A 20663-nucleotide genomic window follows, 5' to 3' on the forward strand; every position below is an offset into this window, starting at 1 on the left:
ACTGGTCGCAACCAGCGAGTGATGGGCGCCAGACAGCAGCAGCTCTCCCTGGCCTCACCCTCCTCCCGCCTTCTCAAGTTTCTGAGTTTGATTCTGGTTATTGTAATTTCAGGCCTGTCAACATTTTTGTTACATTGTAAAGAAAAGTAAATGAGAGCAAGTGAGATAAATATGTGAGTGCGCAATAGCACCTGAGTGAGTAAATGTTACAGACAGCTGTGGCAAAACTTTGCTTCCTGTAACGTGCAAATGGCTCTCCATATAAATACTCCACGTTCAAAAGTCAAGAGGGTATAGGCTCCTCTGATGAAGCTGCTGTGTGTGTTTTTGACTATTAATAAATAAAAAGTGCTTGGATGGGTTACCATAACTACTGTATGCAGTTATTTACAGCGTCCGCATCTTCTAATGGCCTCGTCATTTAAACGGTCTTTTAATATCCCAAAGCTTTCAGCCGTTTTATAATGGTTATTTTGACATACAGTAGTTAAGTGTTGAACATCAAGTTGTTTACAGAAATTGAGCTCTATATTTTGTTAGGTTTTCTTTGAAAGAGTTTATACTATAACCAAGAGAAAACAGCTGCATTCTGCTGTCGTATCTGAAGCAATCCTGCAGTGTATCTTTCAGCTCCTCATTGCTTTTTCTCTGTGACAGCTATCTGAATATGTTGATGACTGCATCAACAGCGGCAGACGTACAACTACACATATCAAATGAAAACTTGGAACCGAAGAAAGTGTTTCCTTGACGTGAGTAATGTTGAGTGATAAGCTGTTTAGGCACAGTATATTTTATAAGTGCAGATGCCCAACTCTTGCTCCTTGGCACTATTTTCTGACATTTCACTGTGCCTGTGTACGTGTAAGTGTCAGACCAGTTGCTTTATGAGTTTCCTCACTGGATAACAGGAGCCTGAGACTTTCCGCACCAGTTTTTATTAAGACATTTGTGCTAAGATTAGCACCTTTTATTTAATCATGTGTTTTCTGATTCCTTTGATCCTTGAAACGAATCATGCCACCTTCATGCCTCTACCCTTGCCCACTATGTATAATGCAATGCGATGTCTACTGAATTTGTGCGATAATTTCCATAATGGTTCTAAGACATGGGCAGACTTTTTTTAAATGTAAATTTAGAATACAATAAATATAAACACACATGGCTTTTGATAAAACCAAGAGAATGCATCCTTTGCACTCTCTGTTATTGTGATTATAGAGATGTTTTTGTTGAGTTGGCATGACTTCGTAATCTCTTGGTGCATAAACTTAACATCTTAATGTCTGCTTGAAGAGTGGGAACATAACATTGGCCACTTCATGCGGGGAACACACCCTCTGATTAAAAGCTATATACCAAAATATACCATGTACAGTAAATGTGCATTGATTACTTTGTAACACAGAAAGCAGATATAAGTTTTAATGTAGTTGTCAACAACTATAACTGTTCCTGTGGACACCCATAAGTGGATTGTGTATTAACAAATACAGTTTAATATATAACATGCCTTCATAGGTGAAGTTATGTTTGTTGACAAATGCTGCACATTAATGAATGCAGATGTTAGATGAAGGGTGCTATACACTCTTGATTAAATGTTTAGTGCTTAAACCATAAATGCTAAATGTGGGGTTGTAGTAAAGTGAGGAATGCAAGACATGTAGCAACACACAACATGTAAAAGTATATCTTGAGAACACGGTTAAGTCAGTACACATCCTTCAGTTGATTAAAGCTAATGAGCATTAGTTTACTAGTATTTAGTTATCACTGCACATAACTGAGTAAGTGGATGAGAAACAACGGGGATTCTTCTGTTCATTCTTCTTGAAGCAGACACACCAACGCTTCATTCAGAAGTCAGTCAGGGGGCCCCTCCTAGGATGTGAGATAAATCTGTTAAGTTAGTTGCCTTCGATGGAGTGACCCGGCAACTGTCCCACCAACATGCAGAGTAGAACTCCTACCCTGCAAGACACCAAGGTAGGTTATATACGGTGTAGTTTAAGGTTTTGTACTTCTGTAACTTTATGCTTGTGTCAGCTGTGACTATACAGTATTTTACTATAGGAAGACATTTCCTAGGAGCAGTCAAGTAGGTGTTGCCACTGGTTTGTCCTTGTGTGTTTGAGGCCCTTTCAGGCAGCTGTCCTCGTCACTCTTCAGTAGTTATTGTTAGAAGCAAATGGTGCCCATGAGATACCTTTCATGTCAAGTCAGGCTGCTGGTACTTTTTAAAGGAGCCCACCACCAAACACAAAGATGAAATACATTCTCCCCAAATGCCCCATAACAAACATCACTGAGACTGTACCACAAGGTTAATAATGAAATTCAGGTCATTAAAGTTTTAGAAAGGTCAGGCCCCATCTTCGTCCAGACTTCAGTGTTGTTACAATGGAAGGAATATTTAAACATTTTTGTTTCTCGGTGAGAGGTAAATGGGAACATTGATACCAGGCTCATGTCTACATGCAAAATGATTTATGGCCTTTAGTATTGTAACCCACCTCATAAAAGGGTACAGGTGTGTTATAATTAGGTTTAATGGTTTCACGTATCAAACGCTTTATTTTGAAAACCGGAAGTTTTATTTTTGTAATCACAGGAGAGGAAGTCGTGCCACTGTGTAAAAGACGTAATGTGAAAAACATGGTGTACGGTTAAACGCATGCTAAACAAAGAGGAAAGAAAAAGTCCATAAGAACTTCTTAAAACAGAAAAAAAAACTGGAAACTCGTCTTAAGTTCGAGGGAGCTCGAGCTTAACGTCAGACAACCTGAAGGAGTAAAGCTTTAGGTGTTGAAAAACAGAACCCTTGGTCAAGTCTTTTTTTTGATTTCCCTGGCGGGAAAGGAGCATGGAAGATCATCAGCAGCCGTCCGAGGGGGACGACTGAACCTTGTGTGATGGCGAGCCACCCAGTGTGATTCCATAGTATCCAATCATCAAATTGACAGATCATCCATCTGTATATGTGGTAGGATTGTGTCAGTCATTCCGACTGATTCCAACAGAACTTGGACCCAGAGATACCGACTTTTGACTAATTGACTTTCTGAGCTTGGACTGACTTGAACATTGGGGAGCCACAAGTAGCATTCCCAACAAAAAAAAAACACATCTCACTGGTAGAGCAATGTCATGATCAGTTTCGTTTCTGAATACCACAGGTACTTGGTAGGGTCGGTCCTTGGGGAATGCTATGACACAGCTGTCAACGAAGATTCCACCAGGCAAGGATGATACTGTTGGTTGTTCAAGCAGCAACCAATTTTCATTGACTGTGTTGTTGATGTTAGCAAATCCATCAAGCACAACTTTCTGCCCAGCAGGGATCAATTTTGGTTCAGTATTCCGTAAGTGCACAAGACCACAATGACCATCTTGGTTTTGCTTGTGTCTGAGTTGCAAGGTTTTTAGGACTTGGTGATAACCACAGTAAGGGCTGCTTTGAGGGAGACCGTCATTACAGAACTGCTCATAAAACGGGTCAAGAGTGTTAGTTCCAATCAGTAGTGGAGTGATGCTATTAGATCGGATATCTGGCACTACTAAAGCAAGTGTTTCAATTTCAGGTTCAGTGATCATGAACTCTTTAGAGAACTGGAGAGTTACTTTGATATAACCTAAGTATGGTACTGATTGACCGTTTGCCCCTTCAATGTTTAGCAAATCAGAAATGGGATGAATTGTTTGATCTGAAAGATAACGGTTATAAAAGGACAGGGACACGGTTGTAACCTGTGATCCAGTATCAAGTAAAGAACTACATTCAAGTCCGTTTACTTTAACGTTGGCAGTACTTTTACTTCCAACAAGTCTTTTAGGTAGTGTCCTGGCTCGTGCAACTCTATGCTCTTTTAAGTTGACTTTTTGTTTGGCCTTTTGTTCAGTGATGGGACTTTCAAGGTGATTTGTCTCCATTTGTCCCTCAATGGAAACAGAGTTCAGTTTAAAGATAATTGTTCATTCAGTGGGTGATTCTGTTCCCAGATCCGTTGTTTTTCTTTTAGCTGGTCTCTCTTGGTAGACACCAAGGTAGGATTTGGAGGGTTATCACAGGTGACTGCTATGTGTCCATCTTTGCCACATTGAAAACAGTACCAAGGTTTTGGTTTTTGGTTGATTGCTGCAGGCGTGAGATCAGGAGTAGGTCGGTTTTGTGGGTCTGTATTATTCGATTTCTGTTTTTGCTTTTCCTTGTCCTTCTTCTTTGCAGGTTTGTTTATACCAGTTTTTCCTTGTTTGGGGATGGAGAGAGCTGCAATCTGAGCTTGTAGTTCAACGATTTGTCTTTGGATTTGCTGCACTGCGAGTGGGGAAGTAGCATGGGGTGCTGGTAAGTCATACTCGGTAGCATCTACAAGGTAAGTATCATGCACTTGTGCAGTAGCTTGTGCCTTTGGTTTTTGAAAACCAAGGTGTTGCTTCATTCGGTTAGCTTTCGCTGCTTGTCTGTCTTCCTCAGTACGCAAGAGCAACAGAAATTCTGGAAAACTGGGAGGTTTATCTTTCCTCTGCTCAAGCTGAAGTGTGTTAATTAAAGCATTGTTCCAACAGCCTCTACAAAACTGCTTTAAGAGCTGTTTATCTGAATCACTGGGTGAGATGGTTTTCATTTTTACAAGTCGGTTCACAATTGTTTGTAACCGTTGTAAATAGCTAGATGGTTTCTCACCAGAATTCTGATTAATACTGAGGAACTGGGCAAACAGCTCATCGCCGTCCTCGACGATGGCATAAGCCGAATCAAGTAGAGCTAGGAAAGCTTCTGGGCTAGCATGGGGGCTTAGTGATTTCACCACACTGACAGCAGGAGGCAATAGACTGTCGACCATCCTCCTTATTAGCTGGGCACTGGAAACAGTGGGATCAGCTAAATGACATTCAATACTGTTCCTCCAGGTATCATAGTCCACTTCGAAATTTGGGCAGGGGACTCTGCCAGAAAAAGGTCTCAGCTTGGCTGGAGCATGCATTTGCGAAGAAAAATCAGAGCTTTTAACAATGTGCTCGACAACTACCCGCTGTACCTCAGGAGGAGTCAAGTGATCAGGAGATGACATGAATGATGATGTGGACTGCTTTTGAACAGATGAGGTGGCGATAGGTGGATCTGAATTGGAGGTAGGTGGATCTGGATCAAGGGTTGAAGTGTTTGTGAGTGAACTTGTCTAGGATTTATCTGCGGAAAGCATTTCTGTAGCCCTTTCAAAGGACGCTTCAACCGGAACTGCGCTGTGAGGGATTTCAGACTCTTCACTCTGACAAAGTCCTCCGACAAAGTCAGTGATTCTGGCTAGTTCATCACGTAATATGTGCTCAGAAGATTTCCCAAATAAAGCGTTTGATACGTGAAACCATTAAACCTAATTATAACACACCTGTACCCTTTTATGAGGTGGGTTACACTATAAAGTAGGATAACATTGTAATGCTTAAGTATAAGTATCTCACAACTATTTTTTACTTGTGTAAATGTCAGCTTTGCTAACCAGGCGCTAGCTGTAGCTTTATATTTATCAGACAAAGTGGTATCAGTCTTCTCATCTAACTAACTCTCTACAAGGGAGTGAATAAGCTTATTTCCCAAAATGTCAAACTGTTTCCTTAAGCTAAGGATTGTACTTCAAAACTTGATCCATAAAGAATCCTGAAGGCATGAGGCATATTGTAAGACATACAACCTTTATTAAATGCACAGTATCACAAGGAACATTTCCATTAATTGTGGGTAAGCTACTCACATGATGCACAAAGCATTGAATTGATTGATAGAACTGGCTGATTAAAGCAGGATTAAATCTGCCAGGAGGGCGCACGCATACACACACACACACACACTCACAATCATACACACTCCTGCATACACAAGTATGTGCGAACACACCGTTAGTCACACACAAACACATACACACTTTTTGTATCCACATATTAAGTAAAATTTGTTATTGACAGGAATGAAAACTGTCATCTTTTTTTCTTTTATCATATATATTTACAAAAAAGCATTAACACCCAGGATAAATTACATTCAAAAAAGGTCCCGACCCTTCTAGATTACATTCAAAATAATATACTATTCATGATGCAAAGTCACAGTTATTCATCTGAAAGAGAGATAGGCTACAGTCAGTCAGAGGTTGAGCAGTGGGGGTTAGCCAGGAGGCGACCTTTGACCTCCTCACCACTGGACACACGTCTGCTAGGACACCCATCAGCTCGGAGAGATCATGATGTTTAATCAGATCTAGAGTCTATGGTCCTACAGACAGACGGAGCATCTCACACAGCCTCTGTGTAAGCTCCACGTTACGGTGGAGAGGAAAGAAGAGATCACGTTTCTTTTTTAGTTTTTTCTTCTTCAAAGAAAGTCCTCTGCAGATCAAAAGATGCCAAAAAAGGATTGTATTCTCACTGGTATTATCAACAAGCACAAATAAATTATACAATGTAGCACAAATAAAATTCTATTTACATATAGTATGTATTGCCAGTGGCCCATAACACGTTGTCTTCCATAGATGTCACACGGTTTTGACATGATACCTGCTTAAAACAGATTATACTATTAAACATAGCCTACTATTCATATAGACAAATATCAGAACTGTACAGAATGAACAGCAATGTATGTACAGCAGACATGACAATTATAGAGACCTGACAAACACTGTAACAAAAACAAAGAGGGACATGGGAACTGTCAAGATTAGGACTTGCTTCCGTCGTGGTCAGAATAGCAAAGGTGAAATGTTTTATCTTTGTTGTAAAGTGCAGCTGAGGTTGAGGTGGAGAGTGGTCCATGCTGAACGCAGCTACTGAGATTGTGCATTTGGGGGTTTAATTAATGCTACAAAGTGCACTTAACTTATTGTCTCAGCAAAGAGCCTTACTGCTTTATGCCTCCATATGGAAATACATGATGGCTATTATGAAGGAGTAATTGCTGCTGACTAATGCAAGAGTTTGGACTACAGACCTGAACCACCACACTTGCTTTAACATTTTAACCATTTTGTAATCTCAGGTAAACAGAAATATTACAGATAATTTGGAAAATGATCACAAGAACATATTTTAAAACAATTTTTCAAGCATCCTCTGCCTGTATAAATGTGCTTCAGGAGGAGCCGTATCAGTCACCACTCGGCTGTTGGAGGCCTCTCAGAGAGATGAAAGCGCCCCTGGGACACCTTAAGGGCAATCAGACAATTAATCCTTTTACTGCAGTCTTTTACTCTATTATGTAGAATTAAAGATAAGTCCTCCAAAGTGCACTGCTGTGATTTAAATAAATAACAAATACACAAGTAGCAATTGCAATACATACAAAACCAAAGTGCTGAAAATAAAGAAACACACAATAAATACAGTAAAACCTTCATCGGTGCATCAGTAAACTGCATCAAAATGCTCTGTCAGTGCCTGCTAGAAATTAGATAATGAAGTGAAATCCTTATCCTTTCTCCTCAAACTGTAAATGCAACATCACCCACAACATGTGAAAACTTGTCTTTTGTAGATGCAAAAAAAATCACATCACTTACAGATATGGGCCACCGAACAATAGAGATTTGCTAAATGACATTGCTGGTGAATGGAAAAAAACAAAAAAAAAACAAAAACAACCTGTGCGCTTCTTTTTTCCAGACAGACACAACCCAGCACCGCCGAGTCCTCATTCTCTGTGCTTTAGATACAGTACGTCAAATGAAAGGACTGTGAAGTGAGTGGAGCACTCCAACATTTAGACACCACTCAGTAAATATAGTTGATGAACAGATTATAAACAATATGGCAAATGGTGGCATTATTAAACACAACCTCAGCATTTATTTTAAATTAGAAAGTCCCACTGGGAAGTTATATATACCAGGCATCTATGAGAATCTGTATGGGTTTCACTATTTTTAACTTATGTATGTAATCATATACACACATGTTTACAATTAAAACAAGTTTCTCCTGATGACCCAAAAATTACAGATTTAAATGAATAGCTTGCTATGAAAAGAAGCCGACATTTATAAATTCTACAATATGAAAATAGTCTGGGATATAGAAAATAAAAGGCTTCAGCTGTTACTCAGTGAGTAACTTTATCTTGTGGCAGATTATGTTGCTTTGTGTGGTGTCCATACACTGTCCATTATGGAGAAACATTATTTTCCCTTTGTTCATTTCCAGCACATGGAATAATTTAATGCAACAAGTGTAGACAGAAATATCCAGTTTTCAGTGTATCTGAGCATTTCATTCATTTTTATTCCTTTAACATATACTGTTGATGGTTTGGATAAAGTTACATAATCCTGTGTGCATTTTGATTGCCATTTGTGAAACATGCCCAGGTAATATCTGCAAGTGGATAAAAAAAAAAACAAATTCACTCAAAATTTAAGGCTATTCTTGATGTAATGAGGACATGGACGACAGCATTTACAGTAACATTTACAGCCAGGTACTGTACACAGACGCACTCACACAGTGACACAGCCTTTGTTTCCCCTTCTCCTCTCTGTGCCATCACGTGCAGACAAACAGACAAAGACCTGTCCAACATACAAAGCCCCAGCTGGCACGCATGCACGCAGAGTACATACGCAAACACTGGTGCATCAGCCCAGTATGTCCAGGTACACAGGTGAGGCCTTGGCAAGGCTCTGGAGCATGCTGTGGATCTCCTTGATGTTCAGCCTCATGTAGGGCTCCCTCTGCCAGCAGCCCAGCATCAGGTCATAGACCTCTTTAGGACAGGTCCGGGGCCGCTGCAGCACACGGCCCTGGGTGATGCACTCGATCACCTGCACGACACAAGGGGACAACGCACTGTCTGCACTTTGGCTGTGGTATTCAGAGCAATGCAACACAATTCCTCAGATGAGGAAAGGGATTTAACTGAAAATTCTGTAACTTTTGCTGCATTGAATCCACACAGAATCATTGTGTCAAAAGAAATAAAAACAAGGCATGTCCTGCTGGTCTTGAGGTTAAAACATGAACCACAAGGCTCCAGATTTATGACTAATGCTGTCCTCAGGGATTATTTTCTCAGACCTGACAAAGCTCTTCTAGAGTCACAGAAGACATCATATAACAGTTTTCACATGCTGGGCAGTATTAAACATGACAAGTAAACTGACCCTTTTTTGCAAGATTAGCAGAGTTTCAAATCAAATAGATAAATTATTTGTCTGGGTTCTGTTAACATATGATTATTTTAAATTTGTAGTTTGCTTAGAACTGTGGTGATTCCTGTCTCAACCCTGATTATTTTGGCCATTCTGCCGTTGTCTTCTGCCACTCTTCATCTGCCCAGCAGGTGTCCTCAAACTTTCTTCCCAATCTGAGTCACTTGACCCCCAAATTCATCTGCTCATTTGTCTCCTATTCTTAATTGCCAGACCTTACCAGCCCACAGACACACCTATTCCTGTTTCCCTCATTAGCTCTGCTGTATATATACTGGTCTGTTTCCACCAGCTCCCCTGCCTGATTGTCTTGTCTTGGTTGGTGTATGGAGCATAGTCAGGGGTGATCCAGGCTGGTGCAGTGAAGAAACTTTAATAATGAAAATGGTGGATATGACATCCTCAAAAAGTATAAGTCACACTGAGTCTAAAAATATGTGCAATGTGTGCATGTTTCTTTTACTATTGCCTCTATGATTTGAGTGCCTGTACACGCCACATTTGGAACCTTGTCTCACAGTTTGAGAACCTCTGGTTTAGATAGATAAATGTTTTGATTAGTCAGTAAAACCTAAAGGATAGCACAATTGTAAGTGAAACAACCTATTTCCAACATGGTCACAAAATTAAATGATTTCAATCATCTACTGGGTCTGTGTTTGTCTGCCTACCCTAGGTTTTTGTAATGAACTTTTGAAGAATTTTGCTATAACTTCGCCATCAGTAGCAATATGTTCGTTTGGGTCTAGGTCAGAAATGTGAGAGTGAGTATGTTAAGGTTTCTCTGAGGGCACTGTTTGACTGGGTGGCAGATGACTGAAGTGACTGACTCGGTGCAGCACAGACAGACTCATGGAGTACAGACTTTGTGTGATTCTGACCTCATTGTTGGAGAGCTGGTACCAGGGCTGCTTGCCATATGTGAAGATCTCCCACAGCACCACACCAAGGCTCCACACATCACTCTCTGTGGTGAACCGCCGGTACATGATGCTCTCTGGGGGCATCCAGCGGATTGGCAGCATCGTATGACCGCCCACCTGCAGGGAGAGAGAGAACAGTCTCCATCAGAGACCAGCTACGAGACCTGCATGTTAGACTGACTACTGTTATTGGGATATTTTTGAACATGCTAGTGTCAGGGCATAATTCAGAGAGGTGTTTCAGCTTGCCTTCGTTAAAGTAAATACTGTAGGGTGAACAAAATATTTGAAAAATCTGTCCATCCAATACAGTACAGTTCAATGGTACCACATACTACATCTCCAAAATCATCCGTTAAATCAACACCTCTCAAATAGTTTTTATCAAAGACTGAACACTATCAGCGTCCTGAAAGGAGGATTTATTGTTGTGTTAAGCTGCACTTGTTTTACTGAGAAATTAAGCTTAGTCAGTCTGCCATTCCTGAAACATGCCCATTAATCTTTCATAACCTTTTACCCAACCAGTGTCTTCCTGACCTCCTCAATGACTTACTTCCTGTCAAGTAAATGCATTCTCTCGCTTACCACCACTCCTTTTATCCAGTCAGCTTTACCTCCATCCTTTCACTTCATCACCTCAGCTAAATAAACTCACATGCACCTTCACTCAGGCATCCTTCATGGCTAAAACAAATTAATTATTTTGCACCCTAATAGCCCAACCGTAGTCCATTAAGCAGTTCTTCCCTATCTAAATTTCAGTTTGCATTATAGCAGATGAGACAGCCTCATAAGCCGTGCTCATGCTTTTGCTTTCTTTCTGATAAAACCATTTGATATCAGGAGTTGCTGATAAGCCTTCTGTATTGGAATCCTATCTGGAGCAGGCATGTGTGTGCACGCACATTTGTAGAGTTCTGACTTCACTTTGGGCAGCAGAGGGCACTATGGGATTCAAAGTAGGATCTGACGCTCAAAGAATGGGAATAAAATACAAACATCTGTTGTTCAACATGACAAACTGCACTCTGTTTTTATTTTATCAGGCACTTCTAACAAAGTGTAATCTTCTCACAACCATCAGCAGGTCCTACTATGACTCCTCTATGGTTTAATATGATGCTGTTCATTATTAACTCCATGCCCAGGGAAAAATAAAAACTGCCCATGCATTTTTGCACTTATTACCATGGAAACAGTAATTTTATGCAGACCATAGAATTTGCATTTAAATTGTATTAACAATAGCTAAAATATCTGTTGGTAAAATAGTCATTTTAGTAGCTACGGTTGTTTCAAACCAACACTGGAATAAAATAAAATTCTAATTACACATTTGAGACTATGCATATGTGGGGTACATTTCCGTATTTCAGTGTATATTGTCTCTAAGGTCAGTGTGTGTGCGAGTGTACAAACATCTGTTTGAGTAAGAGAACTTGGGGACACAAGATGAGGTGAGAAAAGTTCTATGATCAATGCTACTCACTCTGTAGTAGTCTGTGCTGTAAACATCTCTGGACATGCCAAAGTCTCCTATCTTCACCAGCAGGTTTTCTCCTACCAGACAGTTCCTGGTTGCCAAGTCTCTGTGGACAAAGTGCTGGGAGGCCAGGTAAACCATACCAGCAGCAATCTGTTGGGCAATGTGCAGCATCTGGGACTGCGTGAGCTCCACCAAGATACTGTGTTGACCGTCCGCCATTAGCACTGCATCAGGACCATGGGACCTGCACCCAGAAACACTTACTCAGTGCTTCAGTCCATTGTACCACTGGATAGTTTAGAAAATATAATACATGTAATTATAGCAGAATTGTGTTTAATCTCACAGAATATATCATGATTTTGCTCGACCCAGCCTTTCTTGTACAGTGCACACTTAAGAGTTTAACATTTTTGGAAAATATGCTTATACTTAGTTGAGAATATCAATACTGCTCTCAGCCAACAGCCAGTTAGCTTAGCACAAAGACTGGAAACCGAGGGAAAACTGGCCCAACTCAAATATGCCTGCCAACTCTTCTAACGCTAGCAAATAAAACCTGTTTTTTTTTTTTTATCCATACAGAAGGAAAAGTGTAAAAATTGACAAATGATGTGGTTTTAGTGTTGGACTCCAGGAAGTCAAGGTCAGAGCGGTCAAAAAAACAAGATAAATTGTTAATTAGCAAGCTTTAGAGGCCCTAGTTTCAGACAGGGATATTCAGGATGATTTCCCTATGCTAAGTTAAACTAATTAATTGCTGGCTGTTGCACTCTGGTATTGACAGGGGCTCTCACTGGCAGAATGACAACAGTAAGACTGAAAAAGTGCAATGTGAGGGGCCTTCTCAATCCCAAAAATATTGTCAACAACCTTATCTGGTGGTTCAGGTGCAGTGGTTTTGTTCTTCACTTTCAGAATGAAAGAAGCATTTGATACCAATTTTGTGAAGTTAGAGATGTGATAGTGTAGTAACATATGCCAGAAGTCAAAATGATCCTACCTGAGGAACTTGTTCAGGTCACCATGTTTCATATATTCAAACACCATGATGAGCGGGTCGCTCTCTACACACACCCCGTAGAAGGTCACTATGTGTTCATGTTGCAGGTTGGTGAGGAGCTCGGCCTCTCTGTAGAAGTCTGCTCGGCCGCTCTCACTCGCCTCCTTCAGAGTCTGACAAAGGGACAAATGGTGAGAAGCATTATCTACAGGAATGTACATCCAGTCAACAGAAGTCACTAACTGAATGACAAGTGCATTGATTATTTGAGTGAGTGGCTTCCTTATCTGTACCTTGACTGCCACATGGAGCTTCTCCTGGTCTGGTGTCAGGTTGTAGCACTCAGCGAGAAACACCTTCCCAAAGGCTCCTTCTCCCAGCTCTCGCTTCAGTACGATGTTGTGTCTCTTGATGTGCTGGACAACTTTAATGCAGAATAAGGGAAATCACTCTCAAGGTCATGCATGCATATTGATTGTGTAGTGGGTATTTGGTGTACTGAAATAGGAGCATTGATAGCATTTATAAAGCTTCCTGTGAGGCACCAATAACTTGAGGCTGGTTTAAAAATAACCATAACACTTGTAAAAATATATCTTCACAGAAGTTGCTGACAAATACTGTACTCCAATAAGTACACCAATAAGTACTAACATGACCCTAAAGGGGTGTGCAACTACTATGGTGTGTTGTAAATTATTTTCCTTTCAGGTTAAGATTATGGTCAAGGATATCAGTTATTGTTAGTCAAACTGCATTTTCTTTGTTGGTTGGTTAATCAATGAATCATTTAAGACAATGAAAATATATACTCGATTTGTCTGACAGTTCAAAACAAAAATATATTCAATATACCTTGATATAAAACAAACAAAAGTAGCAAATACTCACATTTGAAAGGCTGGAACAGGTAAATATTTGATAGTTTTGTTTAATAAACGACTTAAACAGTGATCAGAACTACTGATGATTATTTTGCAGTCTAATTCAGCACTAATTAAAATTATTCTGAACTATAATAAACCACATGCACATGTACTTATGAACAAAAATCTGTAGGCAAACTGTCCAGTTGCCCCACAGAGCAGGAGTCACTATTACAGTACAGCCGGATGCTGACAATAAATCTGGCGTCCAGCAGTGATCTCTGCATGGATTTATCAGAAAAGGTCTGGGTTACCGGGCATTTGTCGAGTGAGGCTGTAACTCACACGTGTCAGATTTCAGAATGCTGCCGGAGTTACGAAAGTACTGTGGGTTCTCAATGACAGGAATCTTTGTCATTCCAATGATCACTGCGTCTGGACCCATCTCTGAGGACGACGGGGTGTTGTTGCCATTGGAGACGTGATGAAGAGGGCTGGCAGAGTCATCGTCATTACTGATGACTGAGGAGGAGCCTAGGGAGCCACAGAGGAAGAGGTGGAGAGGAAAGGGAAGACGGAGAGTGAAGAGTGGGGATGAGGCGAGGGGAGATGAGCAGAGAAGAAGTATAGGGTGTTGGTCAGAGGAGATGAGGAGGAGGAAGGGAAGGGGTGAAAGGAAACGATATACAGGACTTGTAAATCCATCTTGTATGTTGGCAGAAAGATGTAAGATGATTATAGCCTGAATGAGCACAATAGCATGAACTCAACACTGTATTGTAGTTGTATGTTTAAAGCTTATTTTAAGTGTTTATTAGTCTACTAGTCCTTGTATGAAGCATCCTTAGCTGGTGTATAAACAGTTAAAATAGTTTGATATGTTGGAAAATATGCTTATTTGCTTTCTGGTAGAAAATTAGATGACAAAACTGATACCACACGTATGTCTATGAGTTACATTAGATGTATTAGCTAAAGCTAAAGGCTGGAAACAGGGGGAAACTGTTAACCTGGCTCAGTAGGCTAAACTACCCAGCCGCTGGCCGTAGCTTCATATTTACCAGACAGAGTGGTATCAATCTTATCATCTAATTCAATCAGCTTATTGAATAGGTTTATTTTCTAAAATGACGAATTACTCTTTTAAGAACCTTAGTTCACCTTTAATACCAAACTTGGAGTTTCTTCCATATTTCAGAATGATCACCATCAAAACACATCCAGTCAAAGCAACTCCTGCAATTCCCACAACTACGTACACCTGGAAAGAAAGAAAAGACAGTTTTAAGCAAAGCTTTCAACAAAAATGTTTGGCATCCTTTAGGCCAGCATAAGGTTGGGATCCCCCAAAAGGGCTGCAAAATAAATTGCAGGGAAGTCATGAGATCATGTGCAGCAGAAAAAAAAAATACTACTAAACAAAATTATTTATTTGTTTCCCAAACGTTCTCCCAATCTTTTCTTTGGTCCAGTGAGTTATTATATAATTTTAGCTTTAATTGAACTGATTGTAACAGTTTACAAGGGGAAACAAGTAAACATATTTTTTAAGGGGTCATATGCCAAAATAGTTGAGAACCAGTGCTTTAGATGGAAAAAACTCGTGTACATCACTTACTGCAACACTGTCGTCCAGTGGAGGGAGTGGCGAGTCTGAAAAAACATCAAAATCCTTGACTGAACATTTCAAAAATAATAATTATTAAAAGCAAATGGTTGATACTGTAATGCTGACTGATGAGTGATGCAACATTTAAGCCTGTAAAAGTTCAAACACCTACCAGTGGTGACTGGAGGGAGAAACATACAACCACAGGAGGAGAAACAGATGGACATCAGGGAAAAGTTAGTTTTAATTTTGTTTACAATTGTTATCAAGATAGCAAGTATAGTTGCTTTTAGAAAACAGAGTAAATACTTACAGTAGTAGAAGTTCTCGTCTACAAAAAAAAAAGAAGATATTAACAGAGACGTTTGTAAACAGAAACTACCTTCAGAAATGAGCTGACTGCTTATTAAATGAACCCTGTATAATTATCGCATATTGAGACCTGTGTGGTTGATGTCAGGTGGGTCGATGAACTGGGCAGAGACCTTCTTCTCGTCCAGGCCGAACTTATTCTCTGCCACCAGCTTGTACACTCCGTTGTGGATGTGCGTAGGATTGACCAGCTGCAGGCAGCCGTGGTACTCGCTCTCAGTGGACAGGTGAATCATGGTGCGGATGTAGTCCTGCTCCTCAAGAGGTACGTCCTCATGGTACCACTGCAGCTCAGGCTTAGGGTTCCCTGTTACGCTGAAGGGAATGCACCAGTGGTGGTCCCGCTCTGGCCCCAGCAGCTGCTGGATGGTGGGGGCAACTGACACGGAGGCAACAGTAGAGGAAAAGTAATCACAGGATGATAGGAAATAAATGCCAGGAGGAAAAACCAGTAGGAAAAGCAACATTGATGGGCTTGGAGAGGAGGTGCAGTTGGAGGTGAAAAGCATGGGGAATAGAGATACTGATCACACAGCATCTGAACAGTGACAACAGGAAAACATGGAGGAGAAGAATGAGGAGAAATGTGCCATTAAACAAGCAAAGAAGTAAGGCAAGGCATGAGGAGCTTCACGGGACGAAGAGTTATGGATAGGAGACATGGAGAGTCAATAAGATTTGCAGAGAAACAGTAATGATAACAAGCTGCGGAGCCTTATGTTTCCAGTGCAAAAACACAGTCTAGCAGGTTTTTAACACATCATCTGAGAGGAACTTAGACTAAACTTAGTAATCTAAGTATAATTTTAAAGAATCGTTGGTTAACATTTACAGCTAGTGAAAATAAAAAAACAAGTGCTTACAGAGAATATTGAGCTGAAGAGTGGCCTCCATTTGACCAACCATGTTTGCAGCGCTGCATATGATCATCTTGCCATTATCGTCAGGAGACAGGCCTGATAAGGTGAGGTTGCTCTCTGTTTCCAGAAATTCAATCTATAAACACAGCATTGTTATTTGTATTATATGTCCTATGTATGTGTACCTCTCACCAGTCAGCTGTGAACACATTAACACCACAAATTATGACTGAGAGTGCATGGAAAGTAGTTAGCAAGTGAAATGGTAAAGTAATGGATAAATGGTTTGAATTGTTTACTAAAAGTCCTGGATGAACAGTCAAAATAGGTGAAATAGTTTAATTTCCCAATATCATTATGATATGTGTATCATTTCATGATTTGAAGAGTATTGTATCTGTATGACAGTTAATTTCTGAGTTGGACATTGTGTGTTCTTAAGAAGCAGATGGTTTCTGGACGGGAAGAGGTGAGAGTGGTTAACACACGTTTATGAGGTTTGGTTTTATACGTACACAACTGTACACAAAAGGTTTGAGAAACAGTTAATATTTATGTTGATCACAAGGAAATAGCATGTATACATACATTGCGTTACATCGTGTATTATGTGTATTCTTCTTCCCAATATTGTGAGTTTATTCACTGTTTGAGAAGGGAAAGTATGTGCCTGATGAGTTTGTTTTAACAATGAAGTTGAGTGCCAGGCAGGGAAGGAGATAGTGGAGGTCATCATGACTTTTGGGGTAAATCCTGTCCAGAGTCCAAGAACATTTAGTTACACAAATACGTTTAAGTAGAGAGCTGAGAAAAACATTTTTGATAGCATGTACTGTATACATAATACATGAAACTTTGCATCACACACACACACCTTACATCAGGTAAACATGACCAGAGTGTGTCCACGTATGGTACACGTACAGTTGGTCAGTAGGGTGTGGTATTAAGGTATATGAGTGAAACAGTGTACTCTGTGGGGGAACTGCAATTCACTGGTCTCTTTGCATGCAATAAGATCTGTCTGAACTACAGTGGCCATTAGTTCAAACAGGAAGCTGTGGGATTGACCAGCTCACCTCGCTGGGGGTAGAGAGCAGATCACGGTTCCACTGGATCTTAGGAGGAGGGGAGCCTGAAGCACTGCACACTGCTGTGACATTACTCCCCTGCATCTTCGTCACAGTTCTGGGGCTGATGTCTACTTTGGGAAACACTGCAAAAAGAACAGACAGAAGGTAAAATTAAAGCTCTCAGTGATTCACTTTTAGCTTTATTTCTGTCCTTGTTTTGATCTCATCTTTCTGTCTTCACAAAGCAATCGCGTCTTTAAAGGTTCAATATCAGTTAGCTAGAGTAGCTATATGGTTTTACTTTACCACAGTCTGGTGGAGTGAGTGTGGCAAAGGCCTGTGTCACTCCTCTGTCGTCTATGCATTTCAGCTCTTGACCTTCAGCTTCTTCTTGGATCCTCGGTTTTATCCAAAGGTTCTCACAAACACAGTCCAGAGGGTTTCCAGACAAGAGGAGCCTAAAGACACAGCACTTGAGAAAGTCTTTGGTTGCACAAAACACAGAGAAATGTACTGACAATTTTATGAGCATAAGACACTTACGGATAAGTTGAGTTAAAGTTCTGAAATGTTCTCCATGACAATGTTGTTAGATCATTGTCTCTGAGATTTCTAAAAGGGTGGGGGGGAAATGATACAAGTCAACAAGGCAGGTGACTCCAGTGTACATCAATGAAATAAAGAAAGAGGGTGTTTAAAATCCTCCTTACACATATTGAAGTCTTGTAAGGTTGGAGAAGGCATCCGATGATATAGATGACAAACTTGTCTTCGTCACTGTTCTGTTGGAAGATGAAATGTAGAGTTATCAGGTCATCTACAGCTTCTAGTCACTAAAAACAAACCATGATACTCACAGGTTTCTGAGGTTTATGTAGTGCTTCAAACTGTTGTTATTGATGTCAAACAGCCTGGGTTGATTAGCAATGTATCTGTCAAGAGATTTAAAAGAAAGACCTGTTAGGTGCCCCAACAGTCAGCTAAGTAACTTGGTCTGAACTGACAGTGTGTGTGATATCCTACAGATAAGCCTTATCTTTCCAAAATTATAGCCACAGTGATAGTGTAAAACAGGAACATTTGCTGTGTTTGTGTATTGTATTAAACTAAATACAAGAACAAGATTTTATCTTTCATTTTGTACGCATAGGTAGAATTATATATGTAGAGTACTGCCCACACAGCTGTCGTATTCCTTTGTTCTGCAGCACATTTGATTGTCAATACAATTTACACACTGGCAGTATGTTGAGTGACACAAATATGTATTGTATTGTTTTGGATACTGTTTATATTTATGATGATAAAAATTTATAAACTTCAAAATATTCCAATTTTTATGGCCTAATAATGCCACAACTACCATGTTTTATTTTTGATAAAACTTGTCACTAAATAGGTATTTGAAAAGATTTTGGCAATAATGAATACACCTTATGTAATTTTGAATACATAAATCAAAACTTGAAATCTTATTTTATTTATGGGGACAAACTAAATTAGTTTTCTCGTGGCATGATAGCACAAAGCAACAATTTTACTAAAATCCACAAATCCAGTCAGAGGAGATAGATGGAACCTTTAACACCACAAAGCTAGTCCTGTCTTTATGACCAATATTACAAATGGGGCACAGGGATTTTCTAAATTCTAGGTAGAAGTTTTACAAGATGCAAGCCCAATAGTCTTCACTGAGGTTTTCTGTTATGCTTCAAATATGATAACTGCATTGGTTTATCCAAACTGCATATTTACTCACTAACAAGAGCTCCCTTTAGACAAACTGAGGAATGTTTACGAGGTGTAAGCTGCTACAAAACTTTTTTTTTAATTGGCAAAACAAAGAAAAACCATATTTTGATCCAAGTACACTATAGTAAAATATATTCATGGCAGGTTGATGTGATGTGAACCTCCAATCTGTCTGCCTAAAAAAATAAATAAACTCATCCAGACTCCCCTCCATCCTCCACTTGGGTGCCATGCAGTTGTATACTTGTGCAGGGTTGTAGCAGGCCTACACGCTGACGCAGATAACGCTACATACCTGTGGGTAGCCTATCGCAATATACAACTTAGGTGATCTCATGATTAATCCGGCAACAATGTGATCACTTTGAAATAACGAGCTTATTTTACACCGCCGCCCAAAAGTCGAATTAACACCTCGGAGGCTGCTCTGGGCCTGAACATTTACTCCATCACTACCTCCGGAGCTGTTTTACAAAGGAAACACCGAATAATCCAAGTAAACCTGGCGCGCACTCTCACCATCATTACGCACACATAGACACACACAATCGTCGTCACTGGCACGCGCAGTCTCTGCCACAGATACACACTCACACGTATACTAGGCTACACAATCCTACAAACCCGTTGGTTAATCGAATAAAATCGCAATTTTTGTGTATGACATTAAGCGCATAAGACAGATCTCTGCTGATCGGTAATCCACAAGGGGAAATAATATCAGCCCTAACACTGCTGTTGTTGATATCATTACCTTTACTATCGTCATAATTCCAGCCCTATTGCGACCTACGATCGAAGGTAATTCTTTACGCATTGCATCCTAATAAGTTCATAAGCTGTCTGCACGATCATTGTCATACACTTACATTTCGGTGATGTTTTCCATGTCATCTAACGTGAGGACAGGGAAATCCTCGATCCCTGGTACAGAATCAATACAAACAATCCTTGAGATGCTGCAAGTGCAGGATTCTGGACAAGCATCGCTAAATCTCCACAATCCCATCAAAACCAAAAACAATCCAAGACGGGCCATGCCATATTCCCCCGCGCTGGAGTCCATCGCGGGTCCAGTGATATCCCACGAATCCCCCAAACAGAATCTGGTCAAATTGAATACTTGTGAAGATTTTCTCCCTCGCCGCCTCTATCTTGCAACGTTAATCCCTTCGACTCTGCAGAACAAAAGACTACGCCGTTGATGAAGAATACGCAGACCTAACGGTTTTAATATCAAGATGCCATGGACTGGCCTTCCCGTCTCCGCAGACCTGGTATCACACTACTGCATATCGATGCCGTGAAGCAAGGTGTCAAGTGGTCCGTCCTGGTGCTGCTGCTGTCTCACTCCTCTATCTCGGGCACAGGGTGTTCGCCTCTGCCTTGTAAAACAAATATGAGGTGTTCCAGATGTTTAGAGCTCAATAGGCAGGGCTACCACAAGCGACTGTTCATATGTGTAGTGATGGGGAGGAAAACAGGAGAGACTGCACAGTGGACTAAGGAT

At 40.4% G+C, this 20663-nt stretch overlaps 2 protein-coding genes across 2 annotated transcripts in view; one reads left to right on the top strand and one right to left on the bottom strand.

The window, feature by feature from the left end:
- Nucleotides 1–3255, top strand: part of kcmf1 (potassium channel modulatory factor 1) — a 10062-nt gene extending 6807 nt beyond the window's left edge. The window contains exon 8 of the mRNA XM_020621073.1: nucleotides 3183–3255. Within this exon, the coding sequence (XP_020476729.1) occupies nucleotides 3183–3255 (73 nt within the window). The remainder of the gene's footprint in view (nucleotides 1–3182) is intronic.
- A 2780-nt stretch (nucleotides 3256–6035) lies between these two features.
- On the bottom strand, nucleotides 6036–20657 carry ntrk2b (neurotrophic tyrosine kinase, receptor, type 2b). Its single transcript, XM_020621162.1, has 18 exons — nucleotides 20023–20657; nucleotides 18259–18333; nucleotides 18112–18183; nucleotides 17945–18013; nucleotides 17708–17859; nucleotides 17408–17544; nucleotides 16332–16464; nucleotides 15539–15847; nucleotides 15410–15427; nucleotides 15269–15277; nucleotides 15106–15140; nucleotides 14649–14748; nucleotides 13833–14021; nucleotides 12915–13045; nucleotides 12622–12794; nucleotides 11622–11862; nucleotides 10088–10246; nucleotides 6036–8819 (listed from the first exon to the last, which is right to left on the bottom strand). The coding sequence occupies exons 1-18, from the start codon at nucleotides 20217–20219 to the stop codon at nucleotides 8634–8636; spliced, it is 2385 nt and encodes a 794-aa protein (XP_020476818.1). The 5' UTR covers nucleotides 20220–20657; the 3' UTR covers nucleotides 6036–8633.
- Nucleotides 20658–20663: the final 6 nt, after the last annotated feature.

The sequence above is a fragment of the Monopterus albus genome, unplaced genomic scaffold, assembly GCF_001952655.1.
Source record: "Monopterus albus unplaced genomic scaffold, M_albus_1.0 scaffold253.1, whole genome shotgun sequence".
Lineage (NCBI taxonomy): Eukaryota > Metazoa > Chordata > Actinopteri > Synbranchiformes > Synbranchidae > Monopterus > Monopterus albus.